Consider the following 21284-nt stretch of genomic DNA (forward strand, 5'->3'; position numbering starts at 1 on the left):
TTTACTCTGTCCTGTAGGGTGGGTCACTGTGAGTCAGAATTCAACTCAACGGCAGTGAGTTTGGTTTTTATTACTATTGTGATTACCACCTAATCATTTAGTTATTGTTGGACATTGAGTTTGTTTCTTTTAAAAAATATATTATAAATAATAATTCTGTGGTTATCTTTATAGATTTTTCCATATTTGAAAATATTATTGAAACTATTACTCTGGGATAGTTTTCTATCTATCTACTATTGTTAGGTGCTCTCGTGTCGATTCTGACTCATAGCAGCCCTATAGGACAGAGTAGAACTGCCCTGTGGGTTTCCAAGGCTGTAATTTTTAGGGAAGCAGACTGCCACATCTTTCTTCCTCGGAGTGGTGGGTGGGTTCAAACCGCTGACCTTTCGGTTAACGGCTGAGCATTTAACCACTGCGCCACCAGGGCTCCTTTTATCTACAGTTGTTATTGTTAGGTGCAATTGAGTCGGTTCTGACTCATACCAACCCTGTGTACGACAAAACAAAACACTGCCCAGTCCTGTGCCGTCCTTACCCTTGTTATGCTTGAGTCCATTGTTGAAGCCAGTGTGTCAATCCATCTCGTTGAGGGTCTTCCTCTTTTTTCTTGACCCTCTACTTTACCAAGCATGATGCCCTTCTCCAGGGACTGCTCCCTCCTGATAACATATCCAAAGTATGTGAGACGAAGTCTTGGCAATCCTTGCCTCCAAGGAGTGTTTTGGCTGTACTTCTTCCAAGACACATCTGTTCAATGCCCCTAGCGGTCCATGACATAACCCACATTTTTCACCAACACCACAGTTCAACAGCATCAGTTCATCTTTGATCTTCCTTACTCATTGTCCAGCTTTCACATGCATATGAGGTGATTGAAAACACCATAGCTTGGGTCAGGCAGACCTTAGGCCTTAAAGGGACATCTTTGCTTTTTAACACTTTAAAGAGGTCTTCTGCAGCAGATTTACAATGTGTCCTTTGAAATACAATGTGTCCTTTGATTTCTTGCCTACTGCTTCCACGGGCATTGATTGTAGATCCAAGTAAAATGAAATCCTTGACAACTTTAGTATTTTCTCCATTTATCGTGAAATTACTTATTAGTCCAGTTGTGAGGATTTTTTTTTTATGTTGAGTTGTAATCCATACTGAAGGCTATAGTGTTTTCATCTTCAATAAGTGCTTCAAGTCCCTTTCACTTTCAGCAAGCAAGACTGTGTCATCTGCGTATCTCAGGTTGTTAACGAGTGTTTCTCCAATCCTGATGTCCCATTCTTCTTCATATAGTCTAGCTTCTCAGATTATTTGCTCAGCATACAGATTGAATAAGTATAGTGAAAGGATACAACCCTGACGCACACCTTTTCTGACTTTAAATCATGAAGTATACCTTTGTTCTGTTCGAACAACTACCTCTTGATCTATGTACAGGTTCCTCATGAGCACAATTAAATGTTCTAGAATTCCCATTCTTAGCAATGTTATCCATAATTTGTCATGATCCACACAGTCGAATGCCTTTGCATAGTCAATAAAGCACAGGTAAACATCTTTCTGGTATTCTCTCCTTTCAGCCAAGATCCTTCTCAGATCAGCAATGTACATTGCTGCTTCCACATCCTCTTCTGAATCTGGCCTGAATTTCTGGCAGTTCTCTGTAGATGTACTGCTGCAACTGCTTTTAAGTGATTTTCAGCAAAATTTTACTTGTATGTGATATTAATGATATTGTTCGATAATTTCAGCATTCTGTTGGATCACCTTTCTTCGGAATAGGGAAAAATATGGATCTCTTCCAGTAGGTTGGCCAGGAGGCTGTCTTCCAAATTTCTTGGCAGAGATGAGTGAGCACTTCCAGCGCTTCATCTGTTTGTTGAAACATCCGAATTGGTATTCCGTCAGTTCCTGGAGCCTTGTTTTTCTCCCCTACCTTCAGTGTGCAACTTAAACCTCTTCCTTTAATACCATTGGGCCTTGATCATGTGCTACCTCCTGAAATGGTTTAACTTTGATGAATTATTTTTGGTACAGTGACTCTGGGTATTCTTTCCATCTTCTTTTGATGCTTCCTGCATTGTTTAATATTTTCCCCATAGAATCCTTCAGTATTGCAGCTTGAGGCTTGAATTTTTTCTTCAGTTCTTTCAGCTTGAGAAATGCTGAGTGTTTTCTTCCCTTTTGGTTGTCTAACTCGAGGTCTTTTCACATTTCATTGTAATACTTTGTCTTCTTGAGGAGCCCTTTGAAATCTTCTGTTCAGCTCTTTTACTTCATCATTTCTTCCTTTCACTTTAGCTACTCTAAGTTCAAGCACAACTTTCAGAGTCTCTTCCGACATCCATTTTAGTCTTTTTTTTTTTCTTTCCTGTCTTTTTTAATGCCCTCTTGCTTTCTTCATGTATGATGTCCTTGATGTCTTTCCACAACTCATCTGGTCTTCGGTCATTAGTGATCGATGCATCAAATCTAGAAAAAAAAAAAAAAAATTCTTGAGATGGTCTCTAAATATAGGTGGGATGTACTGAGGGTCATACTTTGGCTGTCATGGACTTGTTCTAATTTTCTTCAATTCCAACTTGAACTTTCATATGTGCAGTTGATAATCTGTTCCACAGTCGGCCCCTGGCCTTGTTTTGACTGATGATATTGAACATTTCTACCATCTCTTTCTACGGGTGTAGTTGATCCTGTGTATTTCATCCAGTGATGTCCATGTATATCATCGTTGTTGCAAAAAAGACATTTGCATTGAAGAAGTTGTTGGTCTTGCAGAATCCTGTCATGTGATCTCTGGCATGGTTTCTGTCACCAAGACCATATTTTCCAACTACCAATCCTTCTTTGTTTCCCACTCTCACATTCCAATCACCAGTAATTATCAATGCATCTTGGTTGTTTGATCTATTTCAGACTGCAGAAGTTGGTAGAAATATTCGATTTCTTCATCTTTGGCATTAGTGGTTGGTGGGTAAATTTGAATAATAGTCATATTAACTGGTCTTCCTTGTAGGCATATGGCTATTATCCTGTCACTGAGAACATTGTACTTCAGGATAGATCTTGGAATGTTCTTTTTGACAGTGAATGCGATACCATTCCTTTTCAATTTGTCATTCACAGCGTAGTAGACCATATGATTGTCCAATTCAAAATGGCCATTACCAGTTCATTTTAGTTCACTAATGCCTAGGATATCGATGTTTATGTGTTCCATTTAATTTTTGACAATTTCCAATTTTCCTAGGTTCATACTTGGTACCTTCTACGTTCTGATTATTAAATGTTTGCAGCTGTTTCTTCTCATTTTGTATCATGCCACATCAGCAAAGGAGGGTCTCGACAGTTTGACTCCACGTTGCTAAGGTCAGCTCTACTTTGAGGAGGCAGCTATTCTTCAGTCATATTTTGAGTGTCTTCCAACCTGAGGGGCCCATCTTTTGGCACTATATCAGACAATGTTCCGCTGCTGTTCATAAGGTTTTCCCTGGCCAGTTTTTTCAGAAGTAGACTGCCAGGTCCTTCTTCCTAGTCTGTCTTAGTCTGGAAGTTCAGCTGAACCCTGTCTACCAAGGGTGACCCTGCTGGTCTTTGAAATACCAGTGGCAAAGCTTCCAGTACCACAGCAACAGGCAGGCCACCACAGTACGACAAAATTATTTAGTTAGCCAACAAATATGCATTGAATGCATTTGTATGTATCTAGCATTGTGGTAGGTGCTGGACTTCTTAGGGCCCACTCGGTCACTTCTTTGCCAATTTTTGCTTTGTCACTAGCTACTCTTACCAGCCATATGACATCATCCATTTATCTGTTTCTGTTCACAACCATAAATCAAGACTCCAGGCCTCTAGTCTGTTTCCTTTCACCCTCTAAATCTTCAATTCAAATAGGAGGTTGGCTTTCCTTAACAGTAGAAAATCTTACCTGAGATAGATTTTTTGGATTATTGTGAGAGTGGCAGACATCTGCCACCAGATAGATTCAGACATGTATCCCATCACTAGTCAGCTCTAGGAGTCAGGTGTAGAGCTGAGTAGCTTCATCTGAAGGGGAATGCCTTCAGCCGTCCATGCTACCAAGTCGGTCAGTGGGTAGCAGGAATTCTTGGCATGTGGAAGGCTCACGTGATAGGCTACTCACATGAAATAAAGGTCGAAGCACCTACACTCAAGCAGCTAATAGTAAGTAAAGAAAGATAAGCAGCCAAGGTATAAGTGATAGCAAAGGACAGAAACTCACTTGAACTAGCACAAATAAAAAGGGGCTTATAGTATCTCTTGGAGCCCTGGTGGCACAGTGGCTAAGAGCTTGGCTGCTAACCAAAAGTTTAGCAGTTCAAATCCACCAGCCACTTCTTAGAAACCCTGTGGAGCATTTCTACTCTGTCCTCTGGGGCGACTATGAGTCAGAATTGGCTTGATGGTGACAGGTTTTTTGATAGGATCTTACAAGCATCCAAGATAGGAAATGAAGTATAGCTGGGCTACTTACACGTCACTCACTTTTTCTGAGTGGAAAGTGAGAAACCGAGGCTGTTAGTCTCTCACCTCTGCTTCTTACATAAGTGAGTTTTGTCCTGCTTTTTTCTGTGGTATGGTATGGAAGAGAATGGATAATGCAGGGCCTTTAAGACAGGAGCAGATGGCATATCTTAGAGCCAGGAAATGGCCCAGGATAGAGGAAGGATGTCACCTGTTCCAAATAATGCCTGGTGCAGAATAGGTCGTCACTAACTACTCCACTTCTAGCTGTAGTTCCTTGGGTTTCTTCACTCAGTGAAACCTGGTCTCAGCTATGGAGTTAATAAGGACTGACTTCTGCTGCTCCTGCTGCTGGTGGGTAATACCAAAGGAACAGCAGCAAAAGTAAGAGATCGTCCTACCTTGAACCCCCACCTCTTTTCATCAAACATACATGTATTGAATGTATGACCTTATCCAGAAATTTAGAATGCATTGGTTTAGTTCCGTATGCCTATTCAGTACCTGTGACAGTTTTTGTCCTAGTATCTGAAAATTGCAAGTCATTTTTACTGGGCATAATTAGAAAGAGAGGAAACTATGTCGTGAATGGAAATGGGATATCAAATAGGAGTAAAGGTTTTTGCTGTGAAGACCTGGATAATCTTACTATGAATTTGTGGTCTGTTCTTTGCTGACCTCTTTCATTTGTTGTAGGCCATCATGGGTCTTCTTGAATCATTGGTATATTGTGAGGAAGAAGCATGTGCCTCGAGGATCAGGCTGACCACCGATTATAGTGAAGTTTAGCTACATGTGATCAGTGTATCATTTTCCCCTTTTAATGTGACTACTGCAGTTGTTCTCTGCTGTACCATATACATGAGAACGAGAATAGCAATGACAAGAACAGTCATTTCTTGGATGCAGGGCTGTGACTCTGCCCCATTGTCTAAAGAACTCTATCTGGTTCCTACCTAGAGAGAGGAAGCCATCCTCCAATTCCTTGGACATAATTGATTTCTTTCCGTTGTGTGTCCATGGCACTTTTTTTGTACTTTTCTTACACCACATACATGGACTGCCTAGTATGTTCATTAGTCTTTCTCCCTGACTAGATAATTTGTTCCTTGAAGGCTCGTGATCCCTGATTTCTGATCTCACTTAATTAGTGTGAGACAAATTAATTAATGATATTCCTGGCTTATAGAATGTACTCAGTAAATATTTGTTGAATGAATGTACTGTGTGATTATAAGGAGCTATTCTTTGCCTTGTTTAATGAGGTTGACTCAGGTTGGGAGGGGGTGGTGCCAGGCTCCACTACCGAGTATGTTTACTTTACATCCACCAGCACCTGCATTGTGCTTTGCACTAGTATGTGCTCTCCGTCTGTCTGAATTATATTAAGAATCTGTGTGTTCTCTTTATCTCCTAGGCAACATTGTATGTAACTACGGTGCTCCAAAGTGCTTTGTAGCCATAAAGTTCAGTAAATATTTGAGAGTTGATTGATAAACCTTTTTTCTTCTGGTCCTATCCTCTGCTTTCCAAGTTATAGCATGCTAGCACCTTAAGGCAAGTTCTAGCCAGGAATCACCTTCTGTCCCACTTCCCAACATTCATCCTAGAGATTCAAGACTTTTTGAGACTGAGTGAACCTATGCTTGCTTGCTTGCCTGATTTCTGTCTAGCCAGATCTGTGCCTTTTGTTGCAAAGTGCTAAGGTAGGTAGGTGCTATAACACAGGGTTTTAAAAAGCATCTCTTGTGTAACTCAGCCTGAGTCAAACCAAAGTTCTGTTACTTACTTAATGTGTGATCTTGGGCAAGTCACTTCATCTCTCTGAGGTTACAGCTTTTTTCCCTGAAAATAGAGGGATAATTATGCCTATTTTTAGATTTGTTTTGAAGGTTAGATGAGGTAGCTATGCCAAGTGCCTAGCCAAGCATCTAGCAAATTAAGTACTCAATAAATGTTAGCTACTGTTATTCCCCTTCTCATTTTTGTTTTTCTCCCACACTGGGCTGCTCTTAAAGGGTCGCTAGGAGTTGGAATCGACTCGATGGCAGCGGGTGAGTGGGTGGGCTGCTCTGCCCTGTTTTGGAACTAGAGAGAAAATGGATGGGCTGGCACCTGTAGCAAGGGCTATGTGATTTCCTCTGAGAGAAGACTTGCAGGCCTTTGAACGATGGCTTCTCTTCCATGTCCATCGTGGTCTCTTCACCATTAACTCGATCCCTGGGTCATGTTTTTGCCCTTTATCTTCTGTCCCACTTCCTTCATGAGTGCAGTCGAGGGACCATACAACCAGTTTCTTCTGGGTCTTCATCTACCTCTCTTCTCCCCTCACCCCAAGTTTCTGGAACTGCAACTTCTGAAGCAATTGTTCATTGTTCTCTAGCTTAAGGCTAGACATAAATTGAAAGTGACGCCACCTGCCAGAGGATTGGTTTTTCTTGGGTTCAGGCTGTAAAAGAGCTTTTGCATCAAAATTGATGTCCAGGAGAAGGCCATATCCCCCCAAGTCCTCCTTGATAGCTAGAGATCACTTTCCAGCGTGCCAGGGTTCTCAAGTGATTATTTTTATAGTAACAAAATAAGGGATGCGGAAAGCTTTGTAAAATGTAAGCCTGTATCTGGATGTATAGAAGTGTTATTACTCTCCTCCCTCATTTGTTTACCCAGGCTAGGTCAGGCTTGGAGGAAATTGGTGCCAGACTCTACATTTGCTTACTTAACTTTCCCAGGACTCTACGCCACCTAAAGGGCAGAACCTGGTGATTTCCTGTCGTGGGCTTTCATGGTCTTACCATCCAGGAAGGTGCAGCAACGTAGGCCAAACCATTGTTTTGCCAGCTCTCAGGCCCTCTTGGCCATGATTTCTACATCGTGGTAATGTGGGTCTAGGAAGCTTTTCTCCTTCTCTCTGCTCCCTTGGAGACCCTGGGAAATAATTTGCTTTAATCTCCCCTCAGAACTTTGACTCATCTGCTGTAGATAGTTGACTAGTCTCTTAGACATTCAGAAATTCAGATTTCTGTGAAATGAGAGGATAATACTTCCAGCTACCACAGAGTATCTATACCATATATCAGGTACTATAGTTAGTGCTTGTTTAATCTTCATTGTGTCCTTAGAAGAAGGTATTTATCATTCTCATTTTATTCAAAAGAAAACTGAGGTTCAAAAAAGTTGAGTGACTTGTGTTACTCAAGCTAGTAAGTGGCAATCTGTAATTTGAACTTAATTCTGTCTTATTCCAAAGTTGTTCTGACCACCATGCTATGAAGCCTCCTGTGTGCTACAGAGGAAAACTTAGGAGATTTCCAATCACGTGATCTACATTCAGGTCCCAACCCAGCCTGTGTGATCTGGGACAGGTGGCTCTCGACTTCCCAAAGCCACAGTGTGTTCATCTGTAAGAGGGAAAAGTTATTTTCTGCTTTACTGTGGTAAAGGCAGTTCAGTGGCAGAACACCGAGAGCGTGTGAATTTGCAAAGCTGGGGCCTCTGGTTCATTAGCAATACTCAGGGAGCACACTTTCCAGGCCTCCTTGCTTTCTGAGTCCCCAAAGGCAGAGCAATGATTTAGAAAAAAATAATAGGTACCAGATACGTGCATTTCACTGAATATAACTTACACTGTCTCATTACATCCTCGCCACAGCCATATTATTCTCATTTTATATTTGAGGAGACTAAGCTTCGGTGAAGTGAAATGACTTACCCAAGGTTACAGAATAGTAAGTAGTAGAGCCAGAACTCAAATCTAGGTCTCTCAGACGCCTGATTCTGCTCTTTCCACCATTTCTTACAGCTGGCTCCTGAGACCTGGTGTATCATTTGGGCAAACTGACAGCTTTTAGGATGCTGGGAGGAAACCCATAAGAGGAACAGGAGCCTCACCCTCTTCAGCTCTTTTCTTCTGGTCATCTTTCCCTTGTCCTAGAAACCTTATTGAGCCAATATAGATACTTGGAATTCAAAGAAAAGGCTTATGCAGTGGCTGAAAATTGTCCTGACACTCCATAGAAGCCTGAGGACCTGTCTCCCATACTTTGTATGGGTTTATAATGTCACTTTGGCAGCATGGTGTCATGGAGAGACCCCTGCTTAGAGTCTAGATGCTGGAGTCCAAACTCTAGTTGCCCACTGATAGTTTTGCAAAAGTTCTTTCTGAGATTTCTTCTTCATCTTCATAACCTTGTGAAGTTGTTGTAAAGGTTAGAGGTGATCAATATTCAAGGCTAGCAGGTAGAAGCTCATTAATTCATGGCAGCAATTGTTTTCCTTGGCAACAGAGTGTTCATAGAAATCAGGCTGGCAGTCAGGAGTCCTATATCTGTCACTCTTGTTTTGTGACTTTGGGCATGTGGGGCACTCTCTAGGTAGACTAGGTGATCTCCAAGGGCTACTTTGAGCTTTACTATCCTGTTTTTTAAAAATGAAAGTAATGGATGATTTTTCCTTTTTTTTCTAAATCAAACTGGACAGAATTATATAAAGTAAAAGGGAAAACCCTTGTCCTTGCCCATTCAGTTCATTCCCTAGAGGTGACACTTGTTACCAGTTTGCTCTGTGTCCTTTCCCATGTTTTCTGTATATATTATATACAGGTGCGTATAAATATTTATATACACCACATTATATGTGTGTACCTATGTATTTATATATATTATCGTTATGTCTTTGAGCCAGCTCCAACTCACGGCCACCTTATGTATAACACAGTGCAACATTGCCTGGTCAAACCATGTTCATAATCGTGGGGACGTCTGAGTCCACTGTTGTAGCTGTTGTGTTCATGCCATCTCATTGAGGGTTTCCTTCATTGTTGTTCCTGTCTCTGTCTCTGTGTGTGTGTGTGTGTGTGTGTGTGTGTGTGTGTGTGTGTAGACACTGAGCATACCAGGGTCTACAATCAAACTATACTATGGCTTGATTCTTTCATTATTTTGGCCATTTTTTTTTTAAATAATTTTTTTTATTTACTTTTGTTGTTGAAAATATACAAACACCAGTTCAACAATTTCTACATGTACAATTCAGTGACATTAATTACATTCTTCAAGTTGTGCAACCATTCTCATCCTCCTTTTCCAAATCGTTCCTCCTCCCATTAACATGAACTCACTGTCCCCTAAGCTTCCTATCTGACCTTTCAAGTTGTTGTTGTCAGGTTAATCCCACGTAGATAGTGCTTTAAAAGAGCACAATACTCAAAGCAGACATTCTTTACTAATTAAGCTAAACTACTGTTTGGTTTAAAGAAGACTTTGGGGGAGATAGATATATATATGTATATATATATATATATTTTTTTTTAATTGTACTTTAGATGAAGGTTTACAGAACAAAATGGCTTCTCGTGAAACAGTACACATATTGTTTTACGACATTGATTAACAAACCTATGACATCTCAACACTCTCGCTTCTCGACCTTGGGTTCCCCATTACCAGCTTCTCTGTCCCCTCCTGCCTTCTAGTCCTTGCCCCTGGGCTGGTGTGCCCATTTAGTCTCATTTTGTTTTATGGGCCTGTCTAATCTTTGGCTGAAGGGTGAACTTCAGGAGTGACTTCATTACTGAGCTAGAAGGGTATCCAGGGGCCATACTCACGGGGTTTCTTCAGTCTCTTGTCAGGCCAGTAAGTCCGGTCTTTTTTTGTGAGTTAGAATTTTGTCCTACATTTTTCTCCAGCTCTGTGCAGGACCCTCTATTGTGATCCCTGTCACAGCAGTCAGTGGTGGTAGCCGGGCACTATCTAGTTGTACTGGACTCAGTCTGGTGGAGGCCGTGGTAGATGTAGTTCATTAGTCCTTTGGACTGATCTTTTCCCTTGTGTCTTTAGTTTTCTCCATTCTCCCTAGCTCCCAAAGGGGTGGACAGTAGAGTATCTTAGATGGCTGCTCACAGGCTTTTAACTGGCCATTTTTTCTTGTCAGTACTTATTTTTTTTTAATAACTGTGTTTTAGCCCATTATAAAAATGTCTTATAATTTAAGTAGTCCTGTATTGATTACATGTCATGATTTTTTAAAGAAAATACTCATGCTAGTGTTTAGTTTTTAAATTTTCTTTTCAGGAAAAGAAGAAAAAGAAACATAGAGACAGGAAGTCATCTGACTCTGACAGCTCAGACTCTGAGAGTGAAACAGGCAAGAGGGCAAGACATACATCAAAAGACAGCAAGGCAGCAAAGAAGAAGAAGAAGAAAAAGAAGCATAAAAAGAAGCACAAGGAGTGAGAGTGGAAAGAGTGGAGGGGGTGGTTGAGAGAATAAGGAACCAAGAGCTTTGTCCCTTGAAGCCTTTGGTCCTGAAAAGACTCAGTAGTGAGAAAAAGGTCTCCCACCCCATTTTCTTCTCTCCCATGGGAGATGGCTTCCCCTCATGTAGCAGGCATGGTTGGGAGTTAGATGTCAATAGTAGCTGCCTGAATGAGTTATTTCCTTATCACTCCTGGTCCCTTCGCAAGTGACCTCTGCAGCTCACCCATGCACTCACCTAACATCATTCAGCAGGAGATCCCATTGCCCTCTCCAGCTGCAACTGCCAGAGCTGGATTCCTATATAGGAGCCCAGGCTAGAGCCACAGGTACTGCTGTGGAGGTTGAGTCTGGCTGTAGTCAGAGAAGAACAGAGTAATCAGCCGCTCCCTGCTGGTCTGTCCTGGGTTGATTGGTGGGTGATCCTTGTTGCCTCCAGCATGGGGGCAGAGAGAGACTGGAAGCATGAGGGAGAGCATGGTAAGAAGTGGTGCTCACTTCCTCCATTCTCTGTAACATGGCTCTACTCTGTACAAGTGCCAGCCGTTGGCCACAGCCAGAAAATGATAGTTTACAGTGACTGAGCCTGTGTGTGACATTCTGCCAGACCACTGAACCAGACAGCCCAAGCCAAGATCATTGCTCTACTGTGTATTTACTACTGTGCAAGTCAGTCAGTTCCACTTCAGGTCTCTGCTTAAATTCCTGGCATTTGATGGAAATGTGTTTGGTTTTCAACTTACTAAAAGTTCTTATTCCTTTAATCCCTCTTCCTGGGTAACTTACAAACTTAAAGTCACTGAGCTTGCATTAGTCGAGAAACATTTAATATGATACTTTATATGTTGGAGAGAGGCCCAGCTCAAGTACAGAGCCAGGTGCACTAGCAGGTCACAGCCTTCTTGGGACATCACTTATAAGCCCTCCTCTCTAACGATCAGATGACCTCATCCCCCCAGAGTTGAGTAGAGAACCAGCAAGAATTTATAACCAAGAGTACTGGCCTGAGGCATAGGCCAGAGCTCAGCAGTCATCTTGGCCAGTGGTCATTTTCTTCCACTGCCATGGCACAAGCCTGGATATGATGTCCACAGTCTGAGTTCTAGAAAGGGACAGACCAAAGCATTCCATAGAAAAAGAAAACTGCCCAGCTCCAAGAGCATTCTGTGTGGGATAGATGCACTGGGAAGGCTCTCGCACCAAGTTTTCCAGGTTGGGCTAGCTCATCTGACCATGGGGGGCAGTGTAAAGGTAAGGTGTAGGTACAGATGTTTTATTACTGAATGCATAAGGTGATCGCTGACTACCACTGTCCCTGAGACTGTCCATTCCAGTCTCTCATCCAGTGTTTCTGTGTGATCTTCAGACAGTCATTTCTGTCCATGGGCTGACTTACAGGGGAAACAGACTTCCAGACTCATGTCACCAAAGGCAAAAGGCAATTGGGTGCCCTTGGGCTTTGCTTTATTGACCTCAGAGTACCCTTTGGATACAGTTAAAAAATAAAAAAAAAAAAGCATACACAATGGGAACCAGAACCAGGGTGGTCCCAGAAGAATTCCCCAAAGTGGATTTATACAAAATGCCAAAGGGAAAAAAATGAGGCAATCTGGTGCTGAGTCCAGTGGTAGCCGATTGGCAGAGCAGTCCGTGGAGGAGTGGGCAGGCTCATGCCTCTTTCTCGTAGGTGCGAGTGCAGACCACACTGCCATGGGTGAGCGTCTGGAAGGAGAGACAGTTAGGTTAGGGTAGAGGTGGGGGCACTCTCCATTCTGATGGAGAAAGCCCTCTACCTTCATCATAAAAACCTTCGTTGATTGAGTACTTATTATGTGCCAGGTTCTTTACATATATTTTTTCTTATCCGTATACCAAGTCTTTAGGATAGGTATTATAATTCTCATTTTAGAGATTTGGAAAAATGAGCCTTGAAAGAGGAAGTAACTTGGTCAAGATCCCAGAGTTCACACTCTTTGCCTTGTACCATTCAGCTTTCTTCATCCTTGGTGCTTAAGACAGCACCTGGCACATGGTAGACAAATAGGTGAATAAAAATGTCTAGAGACTCTTGGGAAAGGGCTGTGCTAGACCACTAACGGTCCGTTCCTTCTTCCCCTAGCTTAGGGTAGTGCCATGGCCAGAGCTCTAGCACCGAACATCCAGTCTGGCTTCTTAGAGCTAGACCCGTGGCCTTACCACTTCCTGGAAGAATATAGTCCAATTCCCAGTATTCAGACCTGCATTCCTGTATCTTGTCTCTCATTCCTAACCCTGCAGAGACGCCTTCCCCTCGTGAGTTCAGTAAAACAGTTAGCTTCGTACACTGACCCAAGGTCTGAAGTTAAAATGCCAAGGCAAAAACATGACGCCTCACAGAGTTAGGAGGCAGAGACCACAGGTGGCTGATATTTCTGTCCCTGGGTCTGGAGGTGTCAGTCAAGGCTACATTCTCTGGGTGAAGTCTTCAGTATGATCTCTGAAAAGACAGATTTGCTGGCCTGGTTGTGTCACTTCCTACCCGGTAGTGAGGTACTTGCAATAGGCTGGTACATGGTAAGTGCAGAGGAGGTGGGGCTGAGATGAGGTAGAGAGGACTGCACTGTCATCTAGAGGATCCGTCACTAGCCTTGTCCCTGCCCAAAGGCCTTGCATGTGTCAGTGCAGTCCTGGGAGGAGAAATGAAGGGAGTGCTGTGATAGGAGAGGGGAGCCTCGTGTAGAGGGCCTGGGGTCAGATTTGGCCCTGCTTTCTCTCTCCCTGGGATGGAGGCAAAGGGGCAACATAGAAGGAGGAAACTCACGCTATGGAGCGAGCATCTACTGTATTCCTCCCAGCACGCTGGTGCTTTGTGCTATACATATGCTATCTCCTTCAGACCTCCCAGCAGCCTACAAGGTTAGTAATATTAATACTCACTTTATAGTTAGACCCCGAGACGTTGACTTGTCCAAGGTCATGCAGCCTGTAAGCTGAGATTTGAGCTACTACAGAGCTGCTGTAAAGCTACTATACAGAAAATTCCCACCTAATCCTTCACTTTCCTAGTTCCATCATTCCCAGAGGAGGATCTTGGCTTTTTAAAACAGGCTTGGCTGAAGGGGCAGTGTAGTAGTAACCAGTTAGGTAAGGCGCTGAAGTTGCCCATCTTACCAGGATGAGTTTCCCATCGCTTAGTTCCCGCACAAGTGTCGTCTCTTGCCCATCCCACTTCTGTACGTGGACAAGTTTGCCTCCATCCAGCGTCACAGTAGACTGTAGAAAGACAGTAGAGACCTGATTTGTGACCTCGGCCGGGATTGGGGGCAGGATGGGTTCTGGTCACTGGGACCTCAGAGGACTCAGCCTCTGACCAAAACCAGAGATGGCGCTGGGATCAGAACTCAGGCAACCTGCCTCCATCCTAGCCTGCAGGATGTCTAGTTCATCTCCAGTCTTTGCTCCACTATTGCCTAGATGGGGTAGGGGAGGGCTTTAAGGTATTGGCAGAGTAAGGGAGAGGCAGGCAGTATGCTGGAGCCAGGCAGTCTGGCTCTGAAAAGCACCACCAGCCTTTGAGATGGGCAGTTATCTTGTAGTCTAAGAGATGCCCCAGCTCCTCTAAGATACAGAGGGCATGTATCAGTCTATGTCCCTGGACTACTGGCTGAGGAGTAGTAGTCCTGAGTATCTCTCTCTGGCCTTGTGGTTACCACGTAATATCTAACAGTCACACCCCTGGTGATGAGACGTATTGGAAATTTTGACTTCCCACCCCTTTTCTACATCCACATCATTTGACCCTTTCAGCTGACAAATGGGAAGCAATTGTAGGGTCCCAGGACTGGGTGCTCTTGAAGTGTTCCACTTCCCAAGGTCAAAAGCAGGCTTAGTCCCTGGGCTCTTCCAGCCTGCATCTGCTGGTTCTCAATTGGCAGCTCTCCCAGGCATTTCTTCTCTGTGAATTGGGGGGCCAGCCTATAGGACCCTGACTGGGCAGGATTCAATAGGAGAATCTGAGAAGGAGGTTTTGTGTGTGTCTGTGTCTGTGTCTGTGTCTGTGTTACAGACTGCTTTTGGCCTGGGTGCCCTAGGACTACTATTGGATTTAACTGGAGTTCTTGCCTCTCAAGAAGGTGGGCAAGGCCAGGGAGGTAGGCGAATGTATTGAGACAGCCACCTTATCCAAAGCCGGCTGCCAGGCTCCTATGTGATCCTGGGCTGGGCTCCAGCTCCTCTTTCTCTACAAGAAGACCAGACCCTCCTTTGTCCTTCCTGGGACAGCTTGGAGGAAGAGGAAACAGCTAAGAGGGTGACAGGGTGAAGGTGGGAAGGATACTGCTGTAGGGATACCCTGTAGGGGTCAGATCCCCTTAGTTCTCGCCCTCCTATGCCTGGCCCAGGGCTAGGAAGCCTGAGGCAAGCTGCCAAGACAGACAGAGCCACAGCAGCTTGACAGAGCCCTGACGCTGAGGGCTTAAGGCTTGGTGAGAAGACACTGCAAACACCCAAGAAAATGTGAATGCCCCATCCTAGAACCTCATAGCTCCTCCTGCCTGTCCGCCTGCAGCAACAGAACTTGTTCAAGGTCATTGGCCAAGCCCAGGAGTTGGGGGCTGGAGAAGATGAAGCATTTGAGTAGGTCTCAACCTCTTGTCCCTAGCTGCCTCCTTTGCTGCTGGAGGCCAGGATGACCTTGTCACTAAGTAGAGGGCTCTGATTTCTGGGCATTGTTCCCAAAGCATTCCAGGTCACAGCCATAACCATGTAACTCTCCCATCTATGTACGGAAGGGGACAGAAACCCAGAGCTATTGCATGCCTTGCACAAGGTCACCCAGCTGGAGCTGTAGTTGACACTGAGGTCAGAAGAACATCTTGGCTCTGTGCTGCCCTCAAGGCTAAGATTTTTGCCCTGGCACTCCCAGAGGCAGCTAGTGGATGCTCCCTGAGAAGTAAGGGAGGAAAATAGAAGAACTAACATGCATTTAGCTCCTGGGACATTCCAGCCCTGCACAGGTTTTATGAACCTTGCTTTACTTTAATCGCCTATAACAGCCTGTCCCTCAGGGTGCAATGACAGCTAGTCAAAACTACCAAACCAGCCTGTTGTCCTCAGGGTCCTAGCACCCTGTACCTCAGTGCCCTTTACCCTGACTCACCTTGACCTTCCTGTCATCTGCTGTTGTCTCATCAAACTCCACTCCCAGCTTGAAGCTGATCTCCGTGCTCTTGAAGGTACTCTGTGTCTTTAAGATGATGGTGTCCCCATTCACTTCGATGATTGTGGTAGGCTTGGTCATGTTAGCCACCTGCCTGGTAGCAAAACCCACACCTGAGAAAAGGGGAAGATTACAGGTATATGAGCTGGAGAGGGGAGGCAGGTACAAGAAACTCAAGAAGCAACTCTTAGGCTTGCGTGTGGAGAAGAGGGAAGAGGAGAACTAGCTTTCAGAGGCTTTGCATGGCCGTTTTCTTAATTCAGTCTTCCTCTTTGCTGTGTGCAGTGAACAGATACTATTGATCCCATTAGACAGATGGGAAACTTTAGACATGCCACAGCAAGTCAGAGGCAGAGCTGGGATTAGAATACGCTGTCATCTGTTGAAGGAAACCCTGGTGGCGTAGTGGTTAAGTGCTACAGCTGCTAACCAAAAGGTTGGCAGTTCAAATCCGCCAGGCGCTCCTTGGAAACTCTAGGGGCAGTTCTACTCTGTCCTACAGGGTCGCTATGAGTCGGAATCAACTCGAGGGCAGTGGGTTTGGTTTTGGTTATCATTTATTGAATGCTTTCTGTGTGCTAAGAACTGTACATTATCTCCTTCAATCCTTCCAGCCTCCCTGAAGGGTTATCTCCATTTTACAGATGCAAGAACTCAGATAGCATTGAAGCCCAGAGTCACATATCTGGGATGCAAACCCAGAATTGTTTGACTCTAAAGCCCACTTAGCTGCTCAGCTGTACCGCCTCCCAAGGCTGGAGTGCAGGGCTTCCTTCCAGGGTACCTGAGCAACTTTCAAATCACAGGCTAAGGAAGGAAGAGGAATGTGGACTCAGCCTACCAAAGCCTTAGGAACAAGAAGTTTTGACTTTGGGAAGTATTCAGCCTGAAACCTAAGGAGCACTGGTACTCCTGTCCCCCCAGACCTGGCAACAATGCATTTTCAAAGCCTCCTCTCATCCATTATTTGGAAGGTAGGTAGAAAGGGACTGTTTGTCACATTGTACAGGTTTAGAAGAAGCCAAAGGTGGTATTGTCAGTGGGCGTGGCCAGGACTCAAATCCTAGTCTTCTACCTTCTAGTCTAATACCCTGTGAGGACTCCCATCCTGACCCAAGCATGGCTTCCCTGGGAGCTGGGCAAAGTCCTAAGTGTCCTGCCAGCAAGTGAGGTAGAAAGAGCTTTTAAGCAAAGCCTTCACCCCTTCAGGTTGTGGCTTCTGTGGACATCTGTCCTTTTGCCACTAACCTCTCATGACTGCCCTGTCCCTCTGTTCCCCGCAGCCTATGCTGAGCCATTCTCCAAGACAAAGATGAGGCAGGAAGCAGCCCAGTGTGATAAAGTGGTGTGTGTAAAATCCCCAAATGTGCCTGGCACATTTTACCAGCAGCCAGCTCTGATCATGAAAACCATTCTGGTTTCTCCTGTACCAGCCTGGGGGTTGAGGATAATCTCATAGGTGGGGACTTCAGAGAAAGGCTGTCACCATCTCTGTCTAATCTGTTCTATCCAACAGCCAGGAAAGGTAGGTTTTATTATCTCCATTTTACAAATGAGGCTCAGAGAATGAACTAACTTGCCCAAAGTCAAACCTGGATTTGAATCTAGGATTAACTGGCTCCACAGTGTTCATTATTCCTCTGGGCCATTCTGCCTCCAGGACACACTCAGCCCAGGCACCAAGGCCACCAGGTGTGCCTGCAGTTGCTGGTGCCAGGCTGGGCCTCTTTGCCCCCTAATCCCATGGTCTAAAGCAAGAGGGGCAAGGGCTGATGCCCCCACACCCTGCCTGGCCTATGAGGCACTGGGCCTCACCCCAGGCCAGTCACACACACAGCACAAAGCAAGCCCTTGGGCTACACTGGGAGCTCTGCTTGCTTAGGACTCACCCAGAGGTGCGGAGTGTTTGAGGAGGGGAACTACTGTGGGGTAAGTGTGCAACTGAGCCAAGAGAAAGTAACTGGAATGACAGTTAAGGAGACTAGGGAAGAGCTGGTTTCTTTTAGAAACGAAGCTAATGCTGTTTACTGAGAGGTGAGGAGGGTCTTTATCCCCACTGGGCCTCAGGTTTCTGTACAGTGAGAAGAGCAGGCTGGATGGAGTCTCAGTCTCCTAATACGAGCTGCCCAAAGGCAGTAGGATTTTAGGGAGACCAGTTCCCTAACCCAAGTTAGGACAGAATAAGGGAACAAGAGTGGTAAGGATGTTGCAGTCCCATTTAGGACTCTACTCTTTGGTCCAGATGTCTGCTATGGGAATCTTTGGGAGGAGGAAGTAAACCTGGTTATTCCAGCCTTCCCAACAGCTGCCCGCCCCCCCCCTTCTTCTCCAAGAATGGCTGGAGTCACTGGGCATAGTGCCCAGCATAGGGTAGGGGCAGTTCAGAGCTTTGGCCTCAAGAGCCAACACTCATGGGCTCTTTTTCATAAAAGGGTTAGGAGCAGAGTTGAAAGGTGCCAGAAGTGGACCTCCCCCACTTCTCTGGGTATCTGCCACAATCCAGCCTTCTGCCTTGGGAGGAAGGCATGGAGCCCAGCTCTTGACTGAACACTCCTCTGGTTTCCCCTGTCCCAGCCTGAGGGTGTAGACTAATCTCATAGCAGGGAACTTCGGAGAAAAAATATCTCCCTCTCCATCTAAGCCCAAATCTGGAGGGGAAAGGTTGAGGTCAAAGGACTAAGCAAATCTCCCACTTCCAGAGCCTATAGAGTAGTGGGAAGAGCTCTGGATTACAGCTCTAGAAACCTAGGTTTTCACATCAGCTGTGTTGTAGAATTGCTATGTATGCTTTCTCTGGACCCCCCTTTCCCCATCTGTTGAACTAGGCAAGGTATGGAAGATCTCCAAGGTTCTCACCTTTGTAAGATTCTTTGAATCTTTATTCTTACCCATCCCTAACACCACACAGCTATCCCCACCCTCCTAGGCCCTCCCTACCTTTAATAGGGCATGACCTTGCTCTGGGACCCTCTGCTACACCCCACAAGACCAAAGGTCTTCTCCACTTCTCTGCAAGGGGTGCCCGGAGGCCCTGAGTGGTGCAAATGGTTTATGCACTTGACTGCTAATTGAAAGGTTAGAAGTTTGAGTCCACCCAGGGAAGCCTTGGAATAAAGGCCTGGCCATCTGCAGACTAAAAATCAGCCATTGAAAACCCTGTGGAGCATAGTTGTACTCTGACACATGGAGTTACCATGAGTTGGAATCAACTCAAAGACAATGGTTTTTTTTTTTTTTTAAGGAGTGCTGAGTCTTGGGAGGTAAGATATGCCCAGCTGGTGAGCAGCCCTCTTGCCCCGCCCTAGCAGTAAGCTCACTGACAGTGATTAACCCTTTGGTGACCCAAGTATTTTCTGCTTTGAATTTTTTGTCGATACCGTGTGTGTTCATTAATGGGAACATGTGGAATCATGAGTGAGTTTTTGGTAGGTAGTACAGATTTTTTTTCTTGCCCCCCCCGCCCAAGTATACCCTAAGTGTTTAGTGGTACATACGAGGTTCCACTAATTATGCCCCAGAATCACCACCGGGGTCTTATTAGTACATATATGAAACAAAATTTTAAAAAATTTGTTTTTCTTATTAAAAATTCAGACACTTCATACAAACCCCATAAAGACTAATTGGCGGCACATGTGTGTTTCCTAGCTTTTAAGCGCTCATAAAGCCCCTGTCTTGCTGCAGCCTGCACTGTCAGCGGTGCAACAGCTTCCCAATAAAGCCCTGAGGCTGAAGAAGTTCGTGGTCAGTATATGTACCACCGAGCACTGGTAAAGCCTGGTTACATACCCCTGCACAAGGTCAGAGACCAACTGGTGAGAAAGACGGCATTCTACGTGGACAGTCCTTTCCCCAGCCCAACATGGAGGGGCAGGGATTGTTGCTAATCCGGGCAGCCCCTATCTCACCTCTTCCCACATCTGATTCACGTTCTCCGCTCCGTTTCCCTCCTAGGCAAGTCCTACTTTAGGCTATGCTCTAATCCCTGTCCACCCCGCCGCCCCATCCTGGCTGGTGCTCACCAAAAGCCAAAACCCACTGCCGTGGAGTCAATTCCGACTCAAACAGAACGTATAGGACAGAAAAATTGCCCCACGGCATTTATAAAGAGTGGCTGGTGTATTCAAACTGCCGACCTTTTGGTTAGCAGCCAAGTTCTTAACCATTGAGCCACAATTCCTAAACAACCCGTGGCCCTGTTTTTCTCCCCTAGCTAGCCTCCCACCTGATGCCGTTAATGCTCTCCTTTGATCCAAATCCCCTTCCCGCCTCCAGAGCATATACCCCTCTTCCTGGAAAGCGCCTCCCTGCTCCCATTTGGACTAGCATTATCTGCCTCCTTGCTAGCTGGGTGTCCCTCTCCGTGGTTCAGACCATGGAAGCGCCCTTCCAAAAGTCCCCTGCATGTTCCGCCCCGGGTTGCTACGTTCGCGTCCCCCTACTTCCCAGCCTTTACCAGGAGGGATGCAGCCGGCGCGCAGGACAGCACCTAGGGCAGGAGCCTCCAGCCCCTCCCTAGCTCAGCATCCCGAGCCCCGCTCACCGAGCGACTTCATGTAGTCATCGAAATTCTTGCTATCCACTAGCTTCCAGGTGCCTACAAAGGCTTCCACCATGGTGAGACTGGGCTACGCAGGGGAAGAAGCGACAAGACAGCAGGCGTGCGAGGACCCCGGACCGGCAGCTCCCTGCCCCAGGTGGCGCTTTAAATAGCCCTTACATCACGTGATGTAGACGTGACCCACGCCCCCGGCTCCCGAAATAGGAAGCCTGAGGCCGGCGCGCGCTAGCAGGGGCTAGGCGCCCAGCCTCCTGCCTGCCTGGGGGGAGGAGGGGGGGAGGTGGCCGGGACGTGGCGCCTCGCTCGCGTGCGTCAGCATCTGCGCCTGGTAGGACCTGCTCCCGTCCCTAGCCTCCAGGCGCTCGTCTGAATCTGAGAAGGAAGCGGCTGGGGGCACGGTTCCCGGGAGGTAGGGCGCAAGCCACGGACATCTGCCCTCCAGTGCCTCCCCGTGCTTGGGGCCCGAGCAGAGATGAGAGGCTAGAGGAGAAAGGAAACTTGCCCTTGGGTGGATGCCCCGGCCAGGGAGAGCTCTGGTGGCAGGCACCATTGTCCTCATTTTATACGTGAGGAGCAGAGGGGAACGGACAGGGCCACAAGGAGTGAGGAGGAGGAAGTTAATTGGCGTCCAGATTGCAAGCCTGGTCTAGCTGGCTCCAGAGTCCGCGCTCGCCTGCCACTGCCCCTGTCCCTCCACCTCCTCTGGGCCAAAGTGTAACCCTTCTCCTCCTCCCCGCCCCACACGTGCTCGCCCCTCCCTGAGGAATGTCTCCTGCGGGTGCTTTTT

At 45.9% G+C, this 21284-nt stretch overlaps 2 protein-coding genes across 7 annotated transcripts in view; one reads left to right on the top strand and one right to left on the bottom strand.

Moving 5' to 3' along the window:
- ZCCHC17 (zinc finger CCHC-type containing 17) overlaps window positions 1-12150 on the top strand; it is a 98516-nt gene extending 86366 nt beyond the window's left edge. For 4 of the 6 annotated variants that reach the window (XM_023554463.2, XM_023554465.2, XM_023554467.2 and 1 more), the window contains one exon: window positions 10537-12150. In XM_023554463.2, the coding sequence (XP_023410231.1) occupies window positions 10537-10746 (210 nt within the window). In that variant the 3' untranslated portion in view covers window positions 10747-12150. The remainder of the gene's footprint in view (window positions 1-10536) is intronic. The other 2 variants (XR_002787053.2, XM_003415450.4) reach the window with 2 other exon arrangements.
- Window positions 12151-12172: 22 nt separating this feature from the next.
- Window positions 12173-20610, bottom strand: FABP3 (fatty acid binding protein 3). Its single transcript, XM_003415451.3, has 4 exons — window positions 20480-20610; window positions 15877-16049; window positions 13890-13991; window positions 12173-12461 (listed from the first exon to the last, which is right to left on the bottom strand). Exons 1-4 carry the CDS (start codon window positions 20550-20552, stop codon window positions 12408-12410), a joined length of 402 nt encoding a protein of 133 aa, XP_003415499.1. The 5' UTR covers window positions 20553-20610; the 3' UTR covers window positions 12173-12407.
- Window positions 20611-21284: the final 674 nt, after the last annotated feature.

Source organism: Loxodonta africana, chromosome 3 (genome assembly GCF_030014295.1).
Source record: "Loxodonta africana isolate mLoxAfr1 chromosome 3, mLoxAfr1.hap2, whole genome shotgun sequence".
In the NCBI taxonomy this organism is placed as follows: Eukaryota; Metazoa; Chordata; class Mammalia; order Proboscidea; family Elephantidae; genus Loxodonta; species Loxodonta africana.

Bases quoted from the DNA above. Each gene is read 5' to 3' on its own strand.
- FABP3 (XM_003415451.3), bottom strand. From the start codon at position 20,552: ATGGTGGAAGCCTTTGTAGGCACCTGGAAGCTAGTGGATAGCAAGAAT. The intron at 16,050-20,479 runs GTGAGCGGGGCT...CCCTTTTCTCAG, and splicing joins TGACTACATGAAGTCGCTCG to GTGTGGGTTTTGCTACCAGG. The intron at 12,462-13,889 runs GTAAGATGGGCA...CTCTCCTTCCAG, and splicing joins GCGATGGGAAACTCATCCTG to ACGCTCACCCATGGCAGTGT.